This window comes from Mirounga leonina, unplaced genomic scaffold (genome assembly GCF_011800145.1).
Source record: "Mirounga leonina isolate KUSES-001 unplaced genomic scaffold, KU_Mleo_1.0 Mir_104, whole genome shotgun sequence".
NCBI classification, from domain to species: Eukaryota; Metazoa; Chordata; class Mammalia; order Carnivora; family Phocidae; genus Mirounga; species Mirounga leonina.
The window spans coordinates 20,997,203-21,019,255 of NW_023270231.1; the positions used below are offsets into that span (position 1 = coordinate 20,997,203).

At 42.0% G+C, this 22,053-nt stretch overlaps 1 protein-coding gene and 1 long non-coding RNA gene across 3 annotated transcripts in view; both read right to left on the reverse strand.

Moving 5' to 3' along the window:
• DCP2 (decapping mRNA 2) overlaps positions 1-8,291 on the reverse strand; it is a 57,180-nt gene extending 48,889 nt beyond the window's left edge. Inside the window, exon 1 of the mRNA XM_035015399.1 lies at positions 7,327-8,291. Within this exon, the coding sequence (XP_034871290.1) occupies positions 7,327-7,379 (53 nt within the window). The 5' untranslated portion in view covers positions 7,380-8,291. The remainder of the gene's footprint in view (positions 1-7,326) is intronic.
• A 3,683-nt stretch (positions 8,292-11,974) lies between these two features.
• The window catches only part of LOC118017506, a 32,633-nt gene continuing 22,554 nt past the window's right edge, over positions 11,975-22,053 (reverse strand). Inside the window, exons 3-5 of one of the 2 annotated variants that reach the window (XR_004681174.1) lie at positions 21,037-21,145; positions 12,713-12,838; positions 11,975-12,495 (exon numbers count right to left, since the gene is read on the reverse strand). This is a non-coding gene — a long non-coding RNA (uncharacterized LOC118017506). The remainder of the gene's footprint in view (positions 12,496-12,712; positions 12,839-21,036; positions 21,146-22,053) is intronic. The other variant, XR_004681175.1, reaches the window with a different exon arrangement.

A 22,053-nucleotide genomic window follows, 5' to 3' on the forward strand; every position in this document is an offset into this window, starting at 1 on the left:
ACTCCTCTCTCTCTCAAATAAATTTAAAAAAACAAAAAACAAAACCCATAATGAAATATCATCTCATACCTGTCAGAATGGCCAAAATCAAAACGACAAGAAATAACAAGTGTTGGCAAGGATATGGAGAAAAAGAAACCCTCATGCATTGCTGGTAGGAATTTAAACTGGTGCAGCCACTGTAGAAAACAGTATAAAGATTTCTCAAAAAATTAAAATAGAAATACCATATGATACAATAATTCCACTACTGGGTATTTACCCAAAGAAAACAGAAGCACCAATTTAAGAAGATACACACACCCCTATGTTTACTGCAGCATTATTTACAATAGCCAAGATAAAGAAGCAACCCAAGTGTCCACCAATAGATGGATGGATAAAGATATATATGCGCATATATACATACATATATACAATGGAATATCACTCAGCCATAAAGAATGATCTAGCCATTTGTGAAAACATGGATGGACCTAGAGAGTGAAACAAGTGAAGCTAAGTGAAACAAGTCAGACAAATAGCATGATTTCACAGATGTCTGGAAATCTAAAAAAAACAAATGAACAAACAAAACAGAAAAGACCCATAAATACAGAGAACAAACTAAACTGATGGTTGCCAGAGGGGAAGGGATTAGGGTATGGGCAAAATGGGTGAAGGGAAGTGAGAGATAACACGCTTCCAGTTTGGAATGAGTAAGTCACAGAGATGAAAGGTATGGTATAGGGAATATAGTCAATGGTATTTTAATAGCATTTGTATGGTGACAGATGGCAGCTACACTTGTGGTGAGCACAGCATAACAGAGTACTCAAATCACTTATTCTGTACACCTGAAACTAATGTAACATTGTGTCAGCTGTACTTCAATTTTTAAAAAGGGAGAGGGGGAAGGGCAAGGTCTACTTATGTAATAGAAAACTGTCTATTCTTTCACTCCTTTGAGTCAGGAGTTTCTCCTACAAGAGAGTGGGGGAAGGAGTAACAACATCTGAGGCTCTTTTCCAACTTTAGCTGATAGGTTTGGGTGTTGGCACCCCAAAGCAAAACTGGTTTTCAAGGATTCCCAGTGTAAGAGCTAACACCCTATCCACTCACATAAAAGAGCCTATCAATAAACAAGCCCCTTATAACCTCATCTTAAATATGAAACAGCAACAAAAACCATCCAACATCAAAGGAAAATCTGGGGCATGACAAAGAAAAAATTACATTGAAAAAACTGGCCCTGAAGAAAAGATTGTTGAGGTTATCTCCTAGAACCTTGGTACTCAAAAAAGTGTGAACCCTGGACCACCTGGGAACATAAGTGTGGGAAGAGAAACAGGCATTTTAGTCATATAGGGACTCAGAAGTTTATTTCTAATGATCCTCTCGAAGGAAATTACTTTAGAATGTGCACCAGGAAAACAAGAATGAAAACCAAGAAAGCATAAAACATGAGATTTAAGAGATAAGAGACCCGGGGCGCCTGGGTGGCTCAGTCGTTAAGCGTCTGCCTTTGGCTCAGGTCATGATCCCAGGGTCCTGAGATCGAGCCCTGCATGGGGCTCCCTGCTCCGCGGGAAGCCTGCTTCTCCTTCTCCCACTCCCCCTGCTTGTGTTCCCACTCTCGCTGTGTCTCTCTCTGTCAAATAAATAAATAAAATCTTAAAAAAGAAAAAAAAAAAGAGATAAGAGACCCGACCCGGCAGAGCCATGAAAGAGAATTCTAGCAGGCCAGTTGTTTGGCAAGTCTAGGGAACAACCAGTCCAGACTGGGCTAGAAAAGTGGAGGTCTCCAAGAAGGCACTCTCCAGGAAAAAAGAATTCTGTAGCATAGAGTATGACTAAGAGTACGACTGAGGACAAAATAAAGGAGCAGACAGGGGTGAAGGGGAGGAAGCTATTTTGAAGATGTTGGGGAAGAGAGGTAAATGTACAAAAGAATCATAATCCAAGTATGAAGCAAAAGTCAACACTGGAACAAAAAGACAATCAAAAAGAAAAAAAATAGACTTCAAGGATAGCCAGAAAGAGGGGTGCCTGGCTGGCTCAGTCGGTAGTGTCCAACTCCTGATATTGGGGTTGTAAGCTCAAGCCCTATGTTGGATGTACAGATTACTTAAAAATAAAATCTTAAAAAAAAAAAAGAATAGCCAGAAAGAATGAGGGAATAATGAAGAAAGCATATGCTTCTTTCTCCAAAAGAAAAAACTATAAAAGGCAGCATCATTTTGACCAATTAGTAGAATATAAGAAAGAGAATTCATTTTGGCATTCTCTCCCAAGGCCCTTACGGAAGGGATCCTAACTATGACTAGAGGGAAAAGAAACAAAATCCTAGCCATTGTAAACTTGCCTCTACTGTGAAAAATACGTGCATAGTTATACCATATAAAAATGCTATTATTCTTGTTCAGCTTTTGCAGTCAACCAATAGTAAAAATTTAAGAATTTAATTCTTAAAGGGGCTTTAAAACCTCATTAAGGTTACAAAATGGAATGTAAATACTATCAATTTTTAAGTTCACCTGGATAGAAGCTGAGGGAATGTGTAAGAAGGAAAAGGAAGAAAAGATGGGACACTGACTGCCCCACCTTATCAAATACAGACTCAAAATACTGACCATAAATCCATAAAGCAGAAAGCTAACCAACAGAACAATTTAAAATAGTGATATAACTGTACTGGAAGTAGGGCAAAGGCATCAGTAGGCTTTTGATAAACTAAACCCTCACCTATCTACCAAGGTTAACTAAATTTTCAATCTAACATCTGAAGTTGATAAAACAAGAAACTAGTCCAAGTATATTTTAAAATACTACATTATCTACCAGGAGAATTCAACACAAAACAGGTAAAAGTCTGGAGAGCAGAACTCAGATAAAAAGGGGTAGGGCAGAAGACTGTTGCTTTTCTTTTATAACTTCACCCTTACTCCTCAACTTTTTTTTTTTAACCTTACACATGAGCACATCTTTTTAACAACTAAAAGCTGACTTCTTGGGGCACCTGGGTGGCTCGGTCGGTTAAGCGTCTGCCTTTAGGTCAGATCAGGATCTCAGGGTCCTGGGATGGAGCCCTGGGGCTCCCTGCTCAGCAGGGAACCGGCTTCTCCCTCTGCCTGCCGCTCCCCCACTTATACGTGCTCACGCGCGCTCACTCTGTCAAATAAATAAATAAAATCTTAAAAAAAAAAAAGCTGCCTTCTTTAAGAAACTTTATAAGAAAAAGGAGGGCTCCTGGGTGGCTCACTCGGTTAAGCAACAACAGATTTTTTTTTTTTTAAGATTTTATTTATTTGACAGAGAGCGAGAGAGCACAAGCAGGGGGAGCAGGAGAGGGAGAAGCAGGCCCCCCGCTGAGCAGTGAGCCGGTTGAGGGGGCTCGATCCCAGGACCCTGGGATCATGACCGGAGCTGAAGGCAGACGCTTAACCATCTGAGCCACCCAGGCAACGGACTCTTGATTTCAAACTCAGGTCATAATCTCAGGGTCATGAGATCAAGCCCTGCATAGGGCTGGGTGCGGAGCTTGCTTAAGATTCTCAAGCACCTGGGTGGCTCAGTCCTTAAGCATCTGCCCTTAACTAAGGTCATGATCCCCAGGGTCCTGGGATCGAGCCCCACACATCAGGCTCCCTGCTCAGTGGAAAGCCTGCCTCTCCCTCTCCCTCTGCTGCTCTCCCTGCCTGTGCTCTCTCTTTCTGTCAAATAAATAAAACATATATATATATTTAAAAAAAAGGGTTCTCTCTCCCTCTCCCCCACCCATGCCCCTCAGCGCTGTGTGCAAGCACACGCTCGCTCGCTCTCAAAAAAAAAAAAAAAGGAAATTTCAATACATGAAAATAACACGTCGATGCTTTCATTCTATGTATGTTTTTGATCTGTTTTAAAGATTTGAAAGTGTGTGCAGGGGTGCCTGGCTGACTCAGTTGGAGGAGCACAGGACTAAATCTCGGGGTCATGAGTTCAAGCCCCACATTGGGTGATTACTAAAAATAAAAATAAATAAATGTGTGTATACGTAGCATATATGAAATAAAATGCTTTTCACCATAATTTGTTGAGAAAAATTTCTCCACCTCACAAAATGTCATCTTTTCAATTTTCCTACAGATAGAACATTAACAGAACTACAATTAGTACAAAACTGTTGCAGAATTGAACACTAAAATGGCAACCTGAAGATGAGCAAGAATTATTTGATTAGCTTACACAATCACCAAAATAGCAGCAACATTAGTTGCCAGAACATACCTTTCTCCTTTTAACACTAGAGTGGCTTCACCATTTAATTCTTAAAGGGGCTTTAAAAAAAACTCCAAGCATTTCTTTAAAAGAGAAACAAGCTGTAGTTTTCAATTTTTACTTTAAAAACATACTTTTCAGGTATTTAATAAGCTAATTTAAATGGTATTGAAAAATTCTTTGACTTTTAATGTCAAAAATCATGGTGCAACAGAGGCAAATATCACCATAAGATGGGAGCAGATTTACTTTCTACATACAAGTTTACTAGAATGTTCACTAGAACATTTTAGATGACAGTCTTTCCTTCCTCTCCTCTAATTTCATTTTACCCAGAAATAACTAGTGTTTTTCAGTTTTCAGTTTTCTGAGAGTATATGCTCTCAGACTTCCTTGGGCATACATATACACATACACATACACACACACACACAAAACATTTAAAAATTTGTTTAACAAAAGGCATCAAATGACTAAGTATTATGTTCAATAGTATACTGTATCCATCTTTCAAGACACAAGTATTTTCCTTCAGTTTACTGTTTGCTAACTGCCTTAGGGATTTCTAATGGCTACACTGGTATCCCAGTAAATGAAATGTTGCGTATGAAACCATCTGCAAAATAACATTCCATGTCTTAGGTTATAAGCAGTCTAACCGTTACAAAGTCACTTCTTGAGAATGTAAGTCTCCTCTAATTTTTCACATCAAAATCATTCTCAATTTTACATTTCTCCAGAATTATTACTATATGGTCAATGACTGAAGTAGACAAGATTAGCAGGAATATGTATCAGAAATCAATAACACAAAACAAAAAACTTCTTAAATACACTAATAATAAACAACAGAATTGGGGAATATATAGAAACGAGTCAAAGCCAAACATAAATCAAGAGGTACTTAAAAGAGCAGAAAAATTAACCTTTTTCCATTAAGCTTTATTTTTATAGAAATTAAACATAAATTTTTAGTAAATTTATTTCTTAAAAACCCCACAATCATAAAAGCCTGAATTGTTCACATTAAAAGTCTTTAAATTTACCAATAAAAATATTATAAACACTAACTTTAAAATTGCATGATTTTTAAAACTTAAAGTTTTTTAAGAAATGGTTATTTGGTTTATTAGTCAAGCAGCTAGCCCTAATATTTAAACATATAATGCTTATTTATATAGCCAAAACACAGTAATTACAAAAATGTTACTCTCATTTCTTAAAGAAAAAAAAAATGTTACCCTATTCCAAAAGATTTGTATAAAATTGCTTAAACTCACTGGAACACCAAGAATCTTTAACACTCAGCAGACGTTTAACGTATTGTTTACAAAACAAATTTTGTGAGTAAACAGGTTCCACATAAAATCAATCACCTTCATAACGGTTGCTAGGACTTCTTTCAATGATGTAATCCTCTGTAGTATACAAAATAAACCCATACGAGTAGGAAGATTATTTTAGATGCCTGTAAAAAGTGTGAGATTACCCATCTTTTTATTAACCTGTATCCCTAGTAATTCATACATAATTAATGCTCACCTTTTAAAAAACACACCCATCTTTACTTTTTTTCTAACTATAAAAATACACATCCTTTAAAAAATCTTGGAAACATCAATAAAAAAATCATAATCTCACTTCTTGTACATGTTCATCCGGTCATTTATCCACACAGACATACATACATTAAATCTTTTCTTATGAAACTGGGATCACAGAAAATAAGTGCATTTTAAGTGGTTTGTTTGAATCGATCATATTCCAAAAATTAAAATCATATCATCACCAAAGAAGTATAGCGACATTAATTCTTATTAGTTCCAAAATTAGTCTATATAGTTATCTACATGTACTTTTGTGAGGTTTAAAATGTTAGACTTGACTTTCTGCAACGTCTACCTAGCATAGGGGGAAAGCACAGGCGTTGTAGAGAAAAAGGCCTAGGTTTCAAATCCTGATTTTCTGAATTATGAGAAATGTGACCTTGTGTAAATTACAAACCGACTCTGTCATATGAAAATAACTGCACCAAACAGGACTTGTTTCGGGGAATAAATAAAATGATATATGTGAAGGGAGCACCCAATGCCTGGCACACAGCAGTACCTCCACAAGTATTAGTTCTTTCCTTCCCATTTAAAAAAAAAAAAAAAAGGGGCGTGAATGCGACACAACTATTAAAAGTCAGATTTCTATACATAAACGCAGTAAATGTACTTCAAAAGGTGTTATTTTATCAGAGCCTTTTACTCACTTATAATTTATTTCACAATCCACCTAAGCCGGCGACAACCCAGGGTATTACTGCATCAAAAATTTTACTTCGGGAAAGAAAATATTTTAAGTCCATTTTCCCTAAGTTTGGCTATCTGAAATCATCGCTAACAAGAGGGAAGAAAGTAAAAAATTTCTCAAAAGTATACCATGCGTTAAAACCCTGCGGTTGAGAATTTCCTTTAAGGAAAATTAAAGAATGAAAAAAAAGCAACTCTCTACCCACCCCCCTTCCAAAAAGTTTGGGGATGAACAAGACAGTAATTCCTTATAGCAACTTAGAAAATGCCACGGACGTGTGAGAGCACACGGGCGAAAGGTTAAGTTTGAAACTGCTTCCCTGCGTAGATCCGGGGGCGTGGGACTACTAAGGCTCAAAACCTTGGGGTCTTTGGACAGAATTGAGGCATGAGAAAAGGGAGGAGGAGGGGAACAGTCTATAAAAGTCAGAGGCAGAAAAAAAAAAACAATGAGAGGGGGAGGGGGCAGCCGAAAAACGCTCCAGACCCAGGGTTTGGCGCAGCGGCTTCACTTGCAGCAAAGGAAGAGTTGGGGAACTAAGAAAATGAGGAAATTCCGGTGGCCCGTGAGGAAGGACGCAGCGGCCGTGAGACACCGGGAGGCTGCGGCGGAAAGACAGGGGTGGTGTCGTCCGAGAAAAGGGTCGAGCGGGGAAAGCGAGCAACGGCGGGACCGGAAAGCGAGGACAAGGATGTGGGCGGGGGGGAGGAAACGCGGAGGCCTCCGCGGTCGACCAGTGTGAGAGAAAACGAGGAGGGGACGAAGGGGGCCCTGGCAGCGCCGCGGTACCTGCAGAGATCGTCCAGGACGCTGCCGGGAATCTCCACCCGTTTGGTCTCCATGATGAGGACCCACAGCAGGAGCAGTGCATCCCGGCTCCGCGCGGCCGGGGACCGAGGGTACGGCACGGAGACTCCGGCTCGCCGGAGAGGAGGCAGCGACTGTAGCGGCAGCGGCTCCAGCGAAGACGAGGGGGGAAGGGGCGGGACCCACTCACTTCCGTCCCGCTCCCTCAGCCCCGGACCCCGAAGGTGGGCCAGAGCGCGGGGAGGAGCCCCGGGAGTCACGCCCCTGCTCTGCTTGAAAGATCCAATAGCAAGCTGGAGAATTGGGAAGCTGAGCAGGATAAACCAATGAAATGTTTGTTTATTGGTCTGTCATCTCCAATCGGTCTTCAAGCAGCTCAGTTGCTACTCAGAAAACCAACTTCCCGCCGCCTTTGATTGAGCCCTGGGGTGGTCATGCGCATGCGCACCATGCCGCCTTTTGGACTACTAGGAAGGCCAGAGGATTCGGGTCTTGAAAGATAGACTCCGAGCCCAACATCCTAGGGTGCGGCGTGGTCTGAGCGTCCTCTCGGTGACGAAGGAGGCTCTCGTTCTTCTACAGGGCAGACCCCCGGAGGCGGTCCTGCGCAAGCGTGCATTTACAGTTCCTGTCACCAAGTATCCTGCACAAACATTCATTGTCGTCCCCCCCCCGCCATCCCCTCCAGGCCAAGGGCTGTACCTCCTTAACTACAAACACCTGAAGGGGTTTGTCTTTTTTCTGGTGACCTTCCTCTGCCTTTCCTCAGGCGACCCAGACAAAACTTTATCCCAATATCTGACACCTACTGAGAAAATACTGATTGAACCTGAACTCGGGAATCTGCATTCTACCTCCTACACACACCGCTCCAACCTACTGGTCCTCGCTGATTCCTCATCTTGCTTAATGGAGCCCAGTACATTTAGGATCTTGCAGAAAAATCTAGATCCATCCGTTCTTTAACCTTTTACATCAGATCCACAACCCCCCCACCACACACACACACCTGCTCAGTCACAACTTCAGTTTGTTCCACCATTTAATCTCTCATCTTTTTCTTAATTTCTGTCCAAATGTCCTCTGTCCTTACATCAGGTGCTCATTAGTTCTCATTAATGCAAGAACTGCCTAAGCAGGACCTCTGCCTCCATTCTTGGCCTGCACAACTGCCCAAGTTTTATTTCCTTTTGTTCAGGTATGAGCAGGTTCCCGTCTTTTATCTTCTGATAGCTCCCCTACATCAGCTTCTGATGTATACTCAAACCCAAACTTGATGTAAGAGCCCTTTTACCATCTATTTTACTCTCCTGTTTTCCATCTTTGTTTTTTTGCTCTTTATTGGAGAACTCAAATTTTTCTTCCAGCCATCTATACAGTTTTTATTTTTCTGGAGTTTTCTTTTGTTTTTCAAATGCGTCTTCATTATGGTGTCATAGCTTTGCTTCATAGATTTCTAATCCCTATGAGGATATTAACAATACATTTTTAGGGGCACCTGGGTGACTCAGTTGGTTAAGTGATTGACTCTTGATTTCAGCTTAGGTCATGATCTTAGGGTTGTGATGTCTAGCCCTGCATTGGGCTCTGCCCTGGGTATGAAACCTGCTTAAGATTCTCTCTCTGTCCCTCTCTCCTTCTCTAAAAAAACAAAAAACAAAACAAAAACCACATACACACAATACATTTTTAAAGTTTTCTAATTCTTGAATAGTCTCTTCTTCCTTTCAGCTGCTTTTTGCTATTAATTTGGTCTCCGTCTATCATATTGGAAGTTTTCTGGTAGTCTTCAACTATTCACTCATACTTAAGAGTACATAATTAAGGGCACCTGGGTGGCTCAGTCGGTTGAGCATCTGCCTTCTGCTCAGTCCATGATCTCAGGGTCCTGGGGTTGAACCCGCATCGGGCTCCCTGCTCAGTGGGGAGCCTGCTTTTCCCTCTCCTTCTGCCCCTCCCCCCACTCATGTGTTCTCTCTCTCTCTCAAATAATAAAAATAAAATCTTTTTATTTTTTTTTTTAAAGATTTTTATTTATTTTAGAGACAGAGCACAAGAGGGGGGAGGGTCAGAGGGAGAAGCAGACTCCCTGCTGAGCAGGGAGCCCGATGCGGGACTCGATCCAGGGACTCCAGGATCATGACCTGAGCCGAAGGCAGTTGCTTAACCAACTGAGCCACCCAGGCGCCCCCAAAATAAAATCTTTTTAAAAAGTACATAACTAAAAAACTGGAGTTAAGTGCTATAAAAGCTGATCGGAAGCTTCCAGCATGAAGGTGGAACTTGTTTCCTGAGGGCTTCTCTGTAGGGTGATCTGGCTGGGCTGTTAGTTGGGAACACATGACATCAGTAACTATAGGTCATTCTTTCCAGCTGGTCAAATTCTCTAAAGAGAAAATCCTTCCAGACCAAACTGGAAGTGTTCTAGGAGTCAAGTAGGGGAGCACAGGCAGGAGTATTCTGTTTGCTTTATTTAATCCTCCTGGCACACTACAAGTCTCAGTTTGGGTTTCCTAAGAAGCAGGCCCTGAGACAAGGATTTGAAAGCAAGTAGTTTATGTGGGAGGTGATCCAGGAAAAAATGGTAGCAGAGCAGGGAAGTGAGTCAGAAAGGAAAGAAAGCCAAAAAATGGATTATTATCAAGGAAGTTAGCACTGTGGGTAACTGGAGCTGATCCCGCTGGAGAATTCTGGAGACCAGGGTAAAACATACACTGCCTACTGAAGGGGTGAGGAAGATGGGGTATTTATATACTAACTTCCATCGTCCTTGGTTACGGCATGTTCCTGGAGCTTACACCCCAGCCTGCCCCATGAGCCAGGAAAAGCCCTCATGGAAAGAAATGCAGATGCTAGCAGTTAGAAGTCCAGGCAGCATGGTGTAATGGATCTTTAAGTGTGGGAGTGAGCCCCTTGAATGGTTCTATTTTGCTGGATATGCATCCTATCTGTCTTAACTGAACTTCTTTTCTCTGGCTGGGGGTATCTTAGCAGCTATTTTTCTCAGTGGTCCATGTGAAGCTCAAGTCTGGTTTTCAGAGTACTCTAAATGATGGCAGTGAAACAACAGTGGAAGGCCCAGTGGTGCTTATCCCCCAGGGGCCAATGATATCTATGGAAAGAAGCAGGCTACGGGCCCTTACCAAAGGACCTGGAGGAAGTCCTCCTGCTCCCTTATCGCTCTGAAGTTTCATCTTAGGGATAAGCTCTACAACCCTTTTTGAGCTCTAAGGGGCCTGCAGATCTCCAGGCTTCCATACAGTGCTAAACCAATTCCTTCACTGAGAATTCCACAGATGTCTGGGGGCAAGCATCTTTCAAGCTACTTTCCTGCCCATTCACCATCCCACCCCTGCCTCCTCACACACACATCTAGGAGCCGGACATGTGCACAGTAGAACAGCCCTTATGGCAGCCCCCTGAGCTGTGACTTCCAAAGAATTCAGGGCCTCATTCAAACCCAACTGCCCACAGGCCCCAGCAGCCTGTGGCTTGAGAAAGGCCGATAAATTGGAGCTTGAAATTAAGGGAAAGGGAGATGCTAGGCTTCTTAAATTATAATATAGATACAATTTTAAAATAATTGGGTTGATCAAAACCTTTGCCGTTTTATGCTATCTCATTTAGTCTTTTTAACTACATGGGATAGGCAGATAGAGATTTCAGTTCTGAGCTCACAGAAGGAATTCTGCTTTAGGGAGAATGACACAATAACAATTATTATTAATGTCTGTACAGCATGGTATAGAATAATATTCTTTCAAATACAATAATCCTTACAACAAAACAAGTTATCGCATTCTTTTTTTTTTTTTTAAGATTTTATTTATTTATTTGAGAGAGAGAGAATGAGAGCGAGCACATGAGAGGGGGGAGGGTCAGAGGGAGAAGCAGACTCCCTGCAGAGCAGGGAGCCCGATGCAGGACTCGATCCAGGGACTCCAGGATCATGACCTGAGCCGAAGGCAGTCGCTTAACCAACTGAGCCACCCAGGCGCCCTATCGCATTCTTTAAAAAATACTTAATATGCTTATTGGCCTTCCTTTAAATTGAGTGAGATTAAGTCTGTCGAAGCCTATTCACATACCTTCAAAGTTCTTTTTTTAAATTTATTTTCCAGCTTTATTGAGGTGTGATTGACAAATAAAAATTGTACATATTTAAGGTGTTGTCCATTCAGGCTCCTATGACAAAAAATGCCAGAAATTGGGTGTCTTATAAACAACAAACATTTATTTCTCACAATTCTGGAGGCTGGGAAGTTCAAGATCATGGCACTAGCAGATGTAGTGTCTGGTGAGAACCCATCTCCTAGTTCATAGACTGTGCCTTCTAGGTGTCAGCTTACACAGCGGAAGAGGCAAGCTAGCTCTCTGGGCTCTTTTACGAGGGCACTAATCCCATTCATAAGGGCTTTACCTTCATGACGTAAGCATGAAGCCCCCACCTCCTAATACTACCACATTGGGCACTCGGATTTGAACACATGAATTTGCAGGGGGACACAAACATCAGACCATAGCAGATGTACAACATGTTGTTTTGATATATACTGTGTAATGATTACCACAATCAAGCTAATTAACATATCCATCACCTCAATAGTTACTGTGTGTGTGTGTGTGTGTGTGTGTGTGTGTGTGTGTGTGTGTGGTAAGAACACTTAAGATCTACTCTGAGCAAATTTCAAGGGGAGGCTGACACAAAGGGCAAATAGGTGTTGTTGTGTAAATGTTGACTTGAATCATAATATCTTTGTTAGTTGAAGGTACACATTTTGTTATGAGATGAATAAGTTCTGGAGACCTACTGTACAGCTTGGTGACTATAGCTAATAATGTATTATACACTTAAGGGGAGGGGCAGTTAAGTAGTTAAGTTCAAACTGGTCTGGGTGGTCTGGGGCTGTGGAGCTCCTCCTCCAGGCAGTCATTACTGCTTGAGGGGTAGCTTCGGTTTCCTTCAGGTCTCTTGCCTGAGTTAAGAGATAAGCTGGAAAGAAGGAAAAACTTGGAACAAAGGTGGCTGGGTACAAACAGGTGAGCAGTAAAGGTCAGGTCTTGGGTCTAGCTGGTGATAGAACTACTAGGGCCATCTCACCATCATCCTGAGGATAAAGTAACACATGCAGGAGGGCAAAGCTGAAAGACCTGTGGAGAAAAGGAGGCAGATTTGTCAGGAGCTCAGCTCAGCTGGGGTGGGGGTGGGGGTGGGGGTGGGGGTGGGGAGGAGGATGCGGGAAGAATGAGAGAGAGAGAGCACAATCCCGAGCACCGGGTCCCAGGTGGGAGCCAGAGTTGTCAGGTGTCAGAGTTGCCAATTAAAGCAAGAAGCCGAAAATGAGAGTTAAGCCTTTAATCAACTTACCATGATGGCTAAAACCAGAGAAAGCACTGACCCCTTCTGCTCCACTTTCCCATGGAACAGGGTCAGGGGGAGGTCAAGGGCCAGGTGGATCTCACTGAACAAAAGGCTCATGCAGTTTTATGGACCCTGGGAAAGAGGAACGAGGGGAAGTCTTAGTGTGGAAAAGTACTCCTCCTTCCCCCAGGAGGTGGCTTCAGTGAGGAGACTAAAGAAGACCTCTGCCAAGGCCTCAGATAAGGAGATAGTATTGGAGGACCTGGGGCTGGGAATGCAAACAGGAGAAGCATGGGAGTCACAGGGGCCCAAGTCCCTGACTGCCGTGCTCCCCAGAGACTGCAGTGTACTGGCTGTGTGGGGAGGGCAGTCACTCCCGGGGAGACCTGTCAGGTAAAGCTTCTGTGATTGCCTAAGGTTAGGCCCGAAAAATCACACGTAGATCTCTAACCACAAGCCAGACTCCTCAAGAACTGCTGAAGTGAATCCTGAAGCCTGTCCTACCTCTGAACTTATATGAACTCACACATGTCTCTTGGTTTCAGCCAAAGCTTTCTTTTACTTTGGCCCAAATCATTTCAATTGACATGTTCCACTGGGCATCCAGAGGCTCAAACCTGAAGCCTAAGAGTGAACCTTAGTTCCTGTCTTTCTCACACATGCACATGTTCAACCCACACTGAGTCCTGGCCAATCAACCTCCAAGATCCATCCCTTCTTCTCCACTTCAGCTTTCCCTACCTCAGGCTAAGCCTCCTCAACCTCAGCCGGACTGCTTCCACAGGCTTCTGAATGTCTCCTGACCCCCTTGCAACCCATTCTCCACAAAGCAGCAAGAGTGATCATCTAAACACATTAATTTGATCACTCTTTTGCTTAAAAGTCGTGACCTCAGGGTAGAATCCAATTTGTGTGCCATGGCTTGAGAGACTTTACGCGAGGGGCACCTGCCCGGCATTCACTCTCCTTTCCTCTCATGTCCCATCTTCATCTCTCACTACACTCTCGCCACAGTAGTCTCCTTGCAATTCATCACATACTCCAAGCTCTTTCTGCATACCGTTCCTTCTGCCTGGAATGCTGCCCACCCCTCCACAATTCCCTCTTTTGTGGCTTTCTGTACAGCTTAACATCACCTCCTCAGAAATTCTTCCCAGACCCCTCGATCTAAATAGCCTCCTCAATTTGAAAATTTCTCGGGCCATTTTTCTCCTTTCCCCACTATACTATAAGTTACAAGAAAAGCAGGGACCTTTTCTAACTTACGCATTGAATCCCCAGTGCTTAGAGGTGGGCACTCTCTAAACAGTTGCTAACTAATGTTTAGGCAAAGGAGTAAGTTATCACCAAGTATGTGTTGAGGTTACTGAGGAGCAGGTGGTGGGATGCAAAATTCTGTTATGTGTAAGTGTGAATCTATTAAAAAGAAAGTAAATCTGCTGTTGGAAGAGATGTACTCATCCTAGCTTAGATGGGTTTTGTTACTTTGATTAAAGAGTCCTAATTAGTACAGAGCTAACTTGCTCTCTTTCTTTATGTTTGTGTATCTATGTAATAGATATATATTATATAAATATAATACAATATACAGTAATATAATAAACATATATAATATAAATACATGTCATATTAACTTTGTATGTTAAGTACAAGAATATTATGTGCAAATATACATATGAAACAATTCTACACTCTAGAACTCTAGAACCTCTTCCTTCTCTTTTGCCTTCTCCTTCCTGCCCCTCTGTCACCTCTAACCTCCATGCTTTAATGGGTTTGCCCAGAATAGGAGAAGGCAGTTGGAAGAGGTGGGAATGAAGTTGCCAGACCAAATGAAAAAGCTTGGTCCACTGGTAAACAACCTTCTTTTGCGTAGGAACAAATCAGGAAAAAGAACTTGTTTCAGGATATTTCTTTTTTTTTAAATAAATCATTTCTTAATTTAAAAAAATCAGAAATATAATCTCTATAACAGTTCTTAAGAATTCTCTTATTAATTCCTTGTCACGGATGAAGGGATTATTTTTGACTAAAATTTCAGAAACTAACACACTACCACCTTGAGTCTTTGAACAAATGTTGAGTAAGCATGCTGGAGGCTGGCTTGTTTCTCTTTAACTGAACTTGCAAGCATCTTAACTGGAAAAGATGTTTGTCTCATAGTATCTCTTATATTGCATTCTTTAAAAGAGAAGGTTCTGTTGAAACAACAAACAGATCTAAAGAGGTACTTCTCCAACCACGCGTTGTGAAAATAATCAGCTCAGTGTGGCCCCATTGGTATTTTACAGTCTGCATGGGGCTCAGAGCTCAGTTAGTCCAAACCGAGGCCCACCGCTGACAGGCCCAGGATCGCCTTCCCTCTTCCCAGAATATACAAGGAAACCAGAATCCAAAACAGGAAAAGTCTGTTTTCTATCTACCAGCAGGGGGTGTACATTCCTTTTTTTTTCCATTTTCAAATTTTATAGCACACTGCTGACTTACATTCTTAGCACAAGAGCAGGACTTGAAAACTGAGGCTTTTGCCATCTGTAGGACCTACTTCCGAGGAGTTGGTGTAATTACATTATTTTCTGGCTAAAGGATTCAGATCTCTGAAGAAACCTTTCCCACCTGTTCCCTTCAAGTTGCCAAATGGTGACCGCCTCTCACTCTGTTCGTTAGTTTTGTGTTGCAGTGCTAACAAATTACCACAGCTGTGGTGGCTTTTGAACATTACAGATTTCTTATTTTAGAGTTCTCCAGGTGAGAAGTCTAGCACAGATCTCACTGGACTGAAATAGAGATGTCAGCAGGGCTGTGTTCTCCAGTGGGGGCTCTAAGGCAGAGTACGCCTCCTTGCCTTTTCCAGCTCCTAGAGGCCATAGGCATTCTTTGGCTCCTGCCCTGCTTCCTCCATCTCCCAAGCCAGCAATGGCCGGTCGATTCCCATTACATCACATCACTCTGGCCCTCAGTCACATCTCTCTGTGACTCACCTCTGCTTCCTCTTCCATTTTTAAGGAACCATGTGATTACATTGGGCCCACCCAGATAACCGGGGACAATCTATCTTAAAGTCAGCCAATTAGCAACAGTAATTCCATCTGCAACTGTTTTCCTCCTTTTCCTTTAAGGCAACATATTCACAGATTCCAGGGATTAGGATGGACATTTTGCGGGGCATTATTTTGCTTGTCACATTCTGTATCCCTGCTCTGTGCCTATCTACCCTCTCACTTCCATCTCCAGGAATCAGTAACTACACATTTTTTCAGTATGTGGAAATTGCTAGTTTTAGTCGTTTGAAATTATGGAGTTTTATCTCCCTTGTTCGTGTGCTTGGGATCACAGAGTTTAAAAATAGCCTTTATTGAAGGCTAAAATAATATAATGTCTGGGATTTGCTTTAAAATAATCCATCCAGGGAAAAACTGCCAGACAAATAGATAAAATAAGACTAGCAAAAGGGTGGTAATTGTTGAATTGGGTAATGAGTACATGGAGTTTAATTATATTCTTTTATATATATTTTCAAATGTTCAGAATAAAACGTTTTCAAAAATTGAGACCTTCTTACTGAGAATTCAACTGGTTTCCCCCCCTTAATGTTTCTTCAATATTTGAAAGGAAAAAAATTGATGAGACTAATCGAAACTGCATACTATGTCATTTTTAAACGTACCAGTTTGAAATACAATTGACTTAAAAAATTATTGAGATATAATTTTACGATGAAATGCTGTTGACTTTTGTGAAATTAAACTTTTGATTTTGAAGAAGCTGTAGAGTCCCATCTAGCTGTGAGACGAGAGATGCGGTGGGCTCACATTTTTGTCACCACAAAGGCCCTTCATATCGCCCTTTATGTTGTCTGGATGTCAAATATTTATGACCTCTTCCAAATGAAAACCTTCTCAGGACTTCCCTGGGCCTTCCTCTCAGCTTTGTGTATCTTAAAATGGCCCACACCTATTTTTCAGAGCTGTCAAACCTACTGTATGACGGACATCCTAAAATGGTACAGACTAAATTTTAGGTACCATAGATGAGCTAGCAGAAGATGACTTCAAATAAGGGATTGAGAGCAATGCACGGGAGAGCAAAGAGGCATCTCGGAACTCACCAACCGTGTGGCAGCTGCCTCTTCCCCCATCCAGTCCCTTCCTTCCTCTCAGTTAAAGGGCTCATTGAAAAGCCTCTATGTTCTGGCCCTCTCACAGCTACCTGTGACAAGATGTGGCAACTATCTTTGGGCAAGGAGATGTAAGCACAGGGTGGCCGAGGACTTCTGGGAAGTTCTCAAAAAAAAAAAAAGTGGCAGGCTTTGCTTCACTCCTTTCTCTTTGTTCCTTCCTGTGGCCAGCAAGTGATCGTCTGGGCAGAGAAGCAAAATAGTAGATGCCCTGGTCTCTGAAGACCTTGGAGCTGCAAACCAGCACTGGAGGGCCTGTCTCTAGACTTCTTTTACTGAAAGAGTGATAAACTTCTATCTTTTTTTTTTTTTTAAGATTTTATTTATTTATCTGAGACAGAGAGAATGAGAGACAGAGAGCATGAGAGGGAGGAGGGTCAGAGGGAGAAGCAGACTCCGCGCCGAGCAGGGAGCCCGATGCGGGACTCGATCCCGGGACTCCAGGATCATGACCTGAGCCGAAGGCAGTCGCTCAACCAACTGAGCCACCCAGGCGCCCTCAACTTCTATCGTGTTGAAGCCACAATATTGGGCTTTTTTCTGTTTTAGGCAGACAATAGTCCAAACTGACGTAGGCAATCTTCTTATCTAGAGACAGAGGCAGTTCTCATTTGAGGCTTGATTCTGCTCTTTTGATTTGGGAAAAAAAAAAAAAAATTCAATAGACCTTTTGATCATACAAAATCAAAGGCCCCAAAGGATTCCAGACAGAAGAGTTTGAGACTGTTGGAAGGTAAACAGCTCTGCAGAATGATGCAGAGTTGTACCTTCCTTTGAGCAGAGCTGAAGCTCTGCAGAAAGAGGGCTAGGATGGTAGAGAAAGGAAAAAGGAGCAGTCAGGAGGGTTCCCCTCATTTTAGAAGGAAAAAAAGGGGATAGTGGAGGGCCTGTACCCTGAGTAGAGTTTAGGGTCAAGGATTCCCACATGTATCATCTATTCTCTCAAAGATGTTCCTGCCACCGGGGGCCTAAGGAGAGTGACTGCCAGTGTAGCAGCCCTCTACAGAGACAGATCTAGAAGCCAGGGTATCAGTATGCATTAATTTTAAAGTGGATTTTTGGGGGGCACCTGGGTGGCCCAGTTGGTTAAGCGTCTGCCTTCAGCTTGGGTCATGATCCCAGGATCCTGGGATCGAGCCCCGCATTAGGCTCCTTGCTCGGCGGGAAGCCTGCTTCTCCTTCTCCCTCTGCCTGCAGCTCCCCCTGATTGTGCTCTCTCTCTCTCTCTGTCAAACAAATGAATAAAATCTTAAAAAAAAAAAAAAAAAAAGAAGTGGATTTTTTTCTTTTCTGCTCCGTAATTTTCTTTGCTAATGTCCAAGCACAGTGAACATCTGTTTTGTTTTGTTTCATTTGATTTTTCGGCATCCATTTTCCCTCTGGTAGCATGAAGGTATTTTCCTTCAGGAGCTCTTCCTCCTCCACTCTCATCCCTGTGTTTGGGTGGATTTGACTCCCCACCCCCAACCCCTTCATTCTGGCTCTCAGTCTCCAAGAGCATTTGTCATGGTGATTATTTAAGGGATAGCTAGGAACCCAAGCCAAATCCAAAGACCCAATGCTGGGATGTTTGCTGAGCTTAATGGGAAAGAAATGCCTTCTTTCTGCTCAACTTGCTAAAGTGCTGGAACGTAAGCCCAGAGATTCTGTATCTTATGCAATGCATGAAGAGAAACAGCATGAAAAAAAAAGTTATGAGACAAAGAGACGATTGGCAGGAATTGAGCAATAGTCCAAAGCAAGAGGGCAAACTTGGGGGTGGAAATGGGAGCCTAGACCCTGCTACTTTGGCATTGAACAAATGATCTCTGAAACCTGAAGAACTCAAGAATGTTCCAGTTACAGTAATAAAATCAATATATCATGAATGAAATATGATATCTTCAGAAAAACTGCTCACAAGTCCAAGTGGGAAGAGCTGAATCAGACAGTTGGCTAACATTACTTACATCTTCAAAGAAAACAATGAGTCAACAAGGCATAGAGGAAAAAGCCTGAGAGAAATCAAAGATGCTGAATCTGGCACTGCCTCTCCAAATCCCAGAGACTGGAGACACACTGAGTAGCCAGCCTGACTGTTTGCTAGTACTTCCATATAATGGCACTGAATGGACCCTTAACCTTTAAGTGTCACTCACCTTGGGCTCTGTGTCAATTCAACACTCTTCAAGCAACATTAAGATGATAATATCACAGGGTGCCAGGGTGCCTGGGTGCTAAGCCTCAGTCAGTTAAGCAACCAAATCTTGGTTTCAGCTCGGGTCATGATCTCAGGGTCATGAGATCGAGCCCCACATTGGGCTCTGGCTCAGCACAGTCTGCTTGAGATTCTCTCTCCCTCTTCCTTTGCCCCTCCCCCAACTTGCACGCATACTCTTTCTCCCAAATAAATAAATAAAATCTTAAAAAAAAAAGATGACAATTACACATCTGATGTGCTTCCCATTAGCACTATTAAGGCTGATGCAGGGCCCTGCAAAGGAGATGGGGGGAGTCCAGAGCAAAACCATTTGAGAGAAGAGAAAGTCACACTACAGCTGGGAGGCCAAGTCCAAGGATCAGGTCTGGATGGTCCTAAACAGAATCAGAATTTGGGGAAAGGGTGTGGAATTGGAAGGGGGGTTTTGGGTGAGGGGCTACACTTTCTGAGTCAGAGACACACTAATGAAAGATCAATTTGGGGGGCCCCTGGGGGGCACAGTCAGTTAGGCGTCCGACTCTTGGTTTTGGCTCTGGTCGTGATCTCAGCGTCGTGAGATCGAGCCCCATATCCGGCTCTGTGGTCAGTGTGATGTCTGCTTGAGTCTCTCCCTCTCCCTCTGCCCCTCCCCTGCCAAATAAATAAATCTTAAAAAAAAAAGATCAAAGTTGGAAATGAACAAAGAGATTTTGGTAATTGTTCTAATCAGCCTGGAAGGGTCTGCATCTAGCCTTTGTTGGCTAGGGCTGAAGAGTGGAGCTGATCTGAGAGCAGGGAGCCAGGTGCATAGGAACAGGGCCCTATTCTTGGTTCTAGTCCTTTACATGATAGAAAGTTCCCTGCCCACTAGGGACCAAACCTCTATTTCATTAATGTTAGAAATACTATTTTAAAATTCCTTTGTTCTAAAGCTTTTTCCCCTCTAAAAATGCAAATGTCCATGAAGAGAGTTAATACATTAAACATTACCCCTCATATTTACATTCTTACTCAGAAATTTCTTTTTTTAAGCAAAAATTAAGTGCCCTCTATTTTATTACTTAAAAGAGTTTCATTGTTTCTACTAGTAAATGATTTTCTAAAAGTTAATTTTCCTAAGTTTGAAAATGAAAAATTCATGCAAATCAATGAAGGAATCATGCTGGAAATAAATAACATATGTAATTTTCATGCTTAAAAAGCCCAAGCCATGAAATTATTAATATGCAAAAATGGATTGTTAATTTCCATACATTTGCCCACATATGTATTACTGTTTTCATGACAACGGGGTATGTGAACCATAAATTTATACTTTCCAAAATTATATAAGTCTTAAAGATTATCTACATCTGGCTTTGAGTGCCATTTCTTCAGAGGTATTTGTTTGGGGAAGAATAGCAAATAATGATCAGCAGGCAGACTGCCAGTTTTCAAAAGAACTGCTGGTTTGGCCGTGTTTCAGTACTTACATTAAAGACTGTTTATTTAATTTTCTACAGAAGAGAATTTGCATTGCTAAACTTGGAATATATAGTACGAATCCCTAATTTGGGTAAAACACCCATTCTGCCAGAGCTCCGTAATTAGAAAACAACCATAAAAGCTATACAAAAACATATGCTAGTTTTCACAAATTTAAAGCTTTATTTGCAAAGCATCAGCCCACTCTACACAGGTGCTACGCCTATCATGAATTATTGCTTAAGCTTATGTTCCTGGTCCTACTTCTCTCCTCTCTCTTCCCTTCTCCTGGCTGACTCCATCCCCCTGCTCTGAGCAAGTTAACCACCTCTGTGTGCCCTTGCATACCTTCTACCTACTCTTTTAATTAGACAAACTCATATACGTGGGGATTTCTTCATTACTGTTTTACAAAATAAAGGGAGGGTTATAAAATTTTTTGCATTTCCTTTCCCAGTAAAAATACATAGTGGAAATCTCTCCAAGTCAATTGATAGGGAGCTCATTCACCCTTTTAGCTGTATAATAGCCTGCGTTGCTTAATCTTCCACCATTTAGTCAATTATTTCCTTAGTGAAGGTCATACTTTGTTTCCAATTTTTTGTCCCTAGAAAAAGTGCTGCAATAAAATAATACATGTTCTCATGTAATAGTGCCTTTATTTGCAAGGACCAGCAGGAGGAAGATGATTGAGGCAAAGGTATGCATATTTTTCATTTTATTTTAAAGATTTTATTTATTTATTTGAGACAGAGAGAGAGTGAGCAGGGGAGAGGGGCAGAAGGAGAGGGAGAAGCAGACTCCCTGCCAAACAGTGAGACTGATGCAGGGCCTGAGATCATGACCTGAGCCGAAGGCAAATGTTTAACCGACTGAGCCACCCAGGCGGCCCTGCATATTTTTTATTTTAATAGGTGGTGCCAGATTGCGTTGCCAATGGTGTGTACTGAATTCACAGCTCCAAATGCAGTGTATGAGCCAGCCCTCTCCTGTACTCCTGCATTCATCGCGGCTGCCACTAGCCATAGGCATTATGCTCTTCTCAATTATCGCATCTTGGTAAAAAGTGTTGTTTTTTTTAAATGTTCATCTTTGTTAATTTTATCTCGCACACATACACACACACACACACAAGAAGTTCTGGATCAGGGTTAGATTCCTAACACTTCACAGTAAATAAGTGAGCTGCCCCCTGGCCCCGCTCTGGTCCAGCTATTGTCTCTCTCACTCCTGTGCTGGCCTCCTTTCCATAGATGCACATAGACTTTTCTTTCACCCTAACAGATGAACCGTACCTAAGCTGGGGGAGGTTTCTTGGGGAGGGTTTGTTGTTATTTCATTTGTTTGGTACTGTCTGTGGATTTTACTTCATTTTCCCTAGCTTCAGGTTTTTAAAGCAAAATGTCATGCCAGGCTGATATTTTTCCTTTTTAAGTAAATTCTTCTTTCTATCCAAAGACTCTAAAATTAGTACTTTGACATAAAATAAAATAAAATAAAATAAAATAAAATAAAATAAAATAAAAT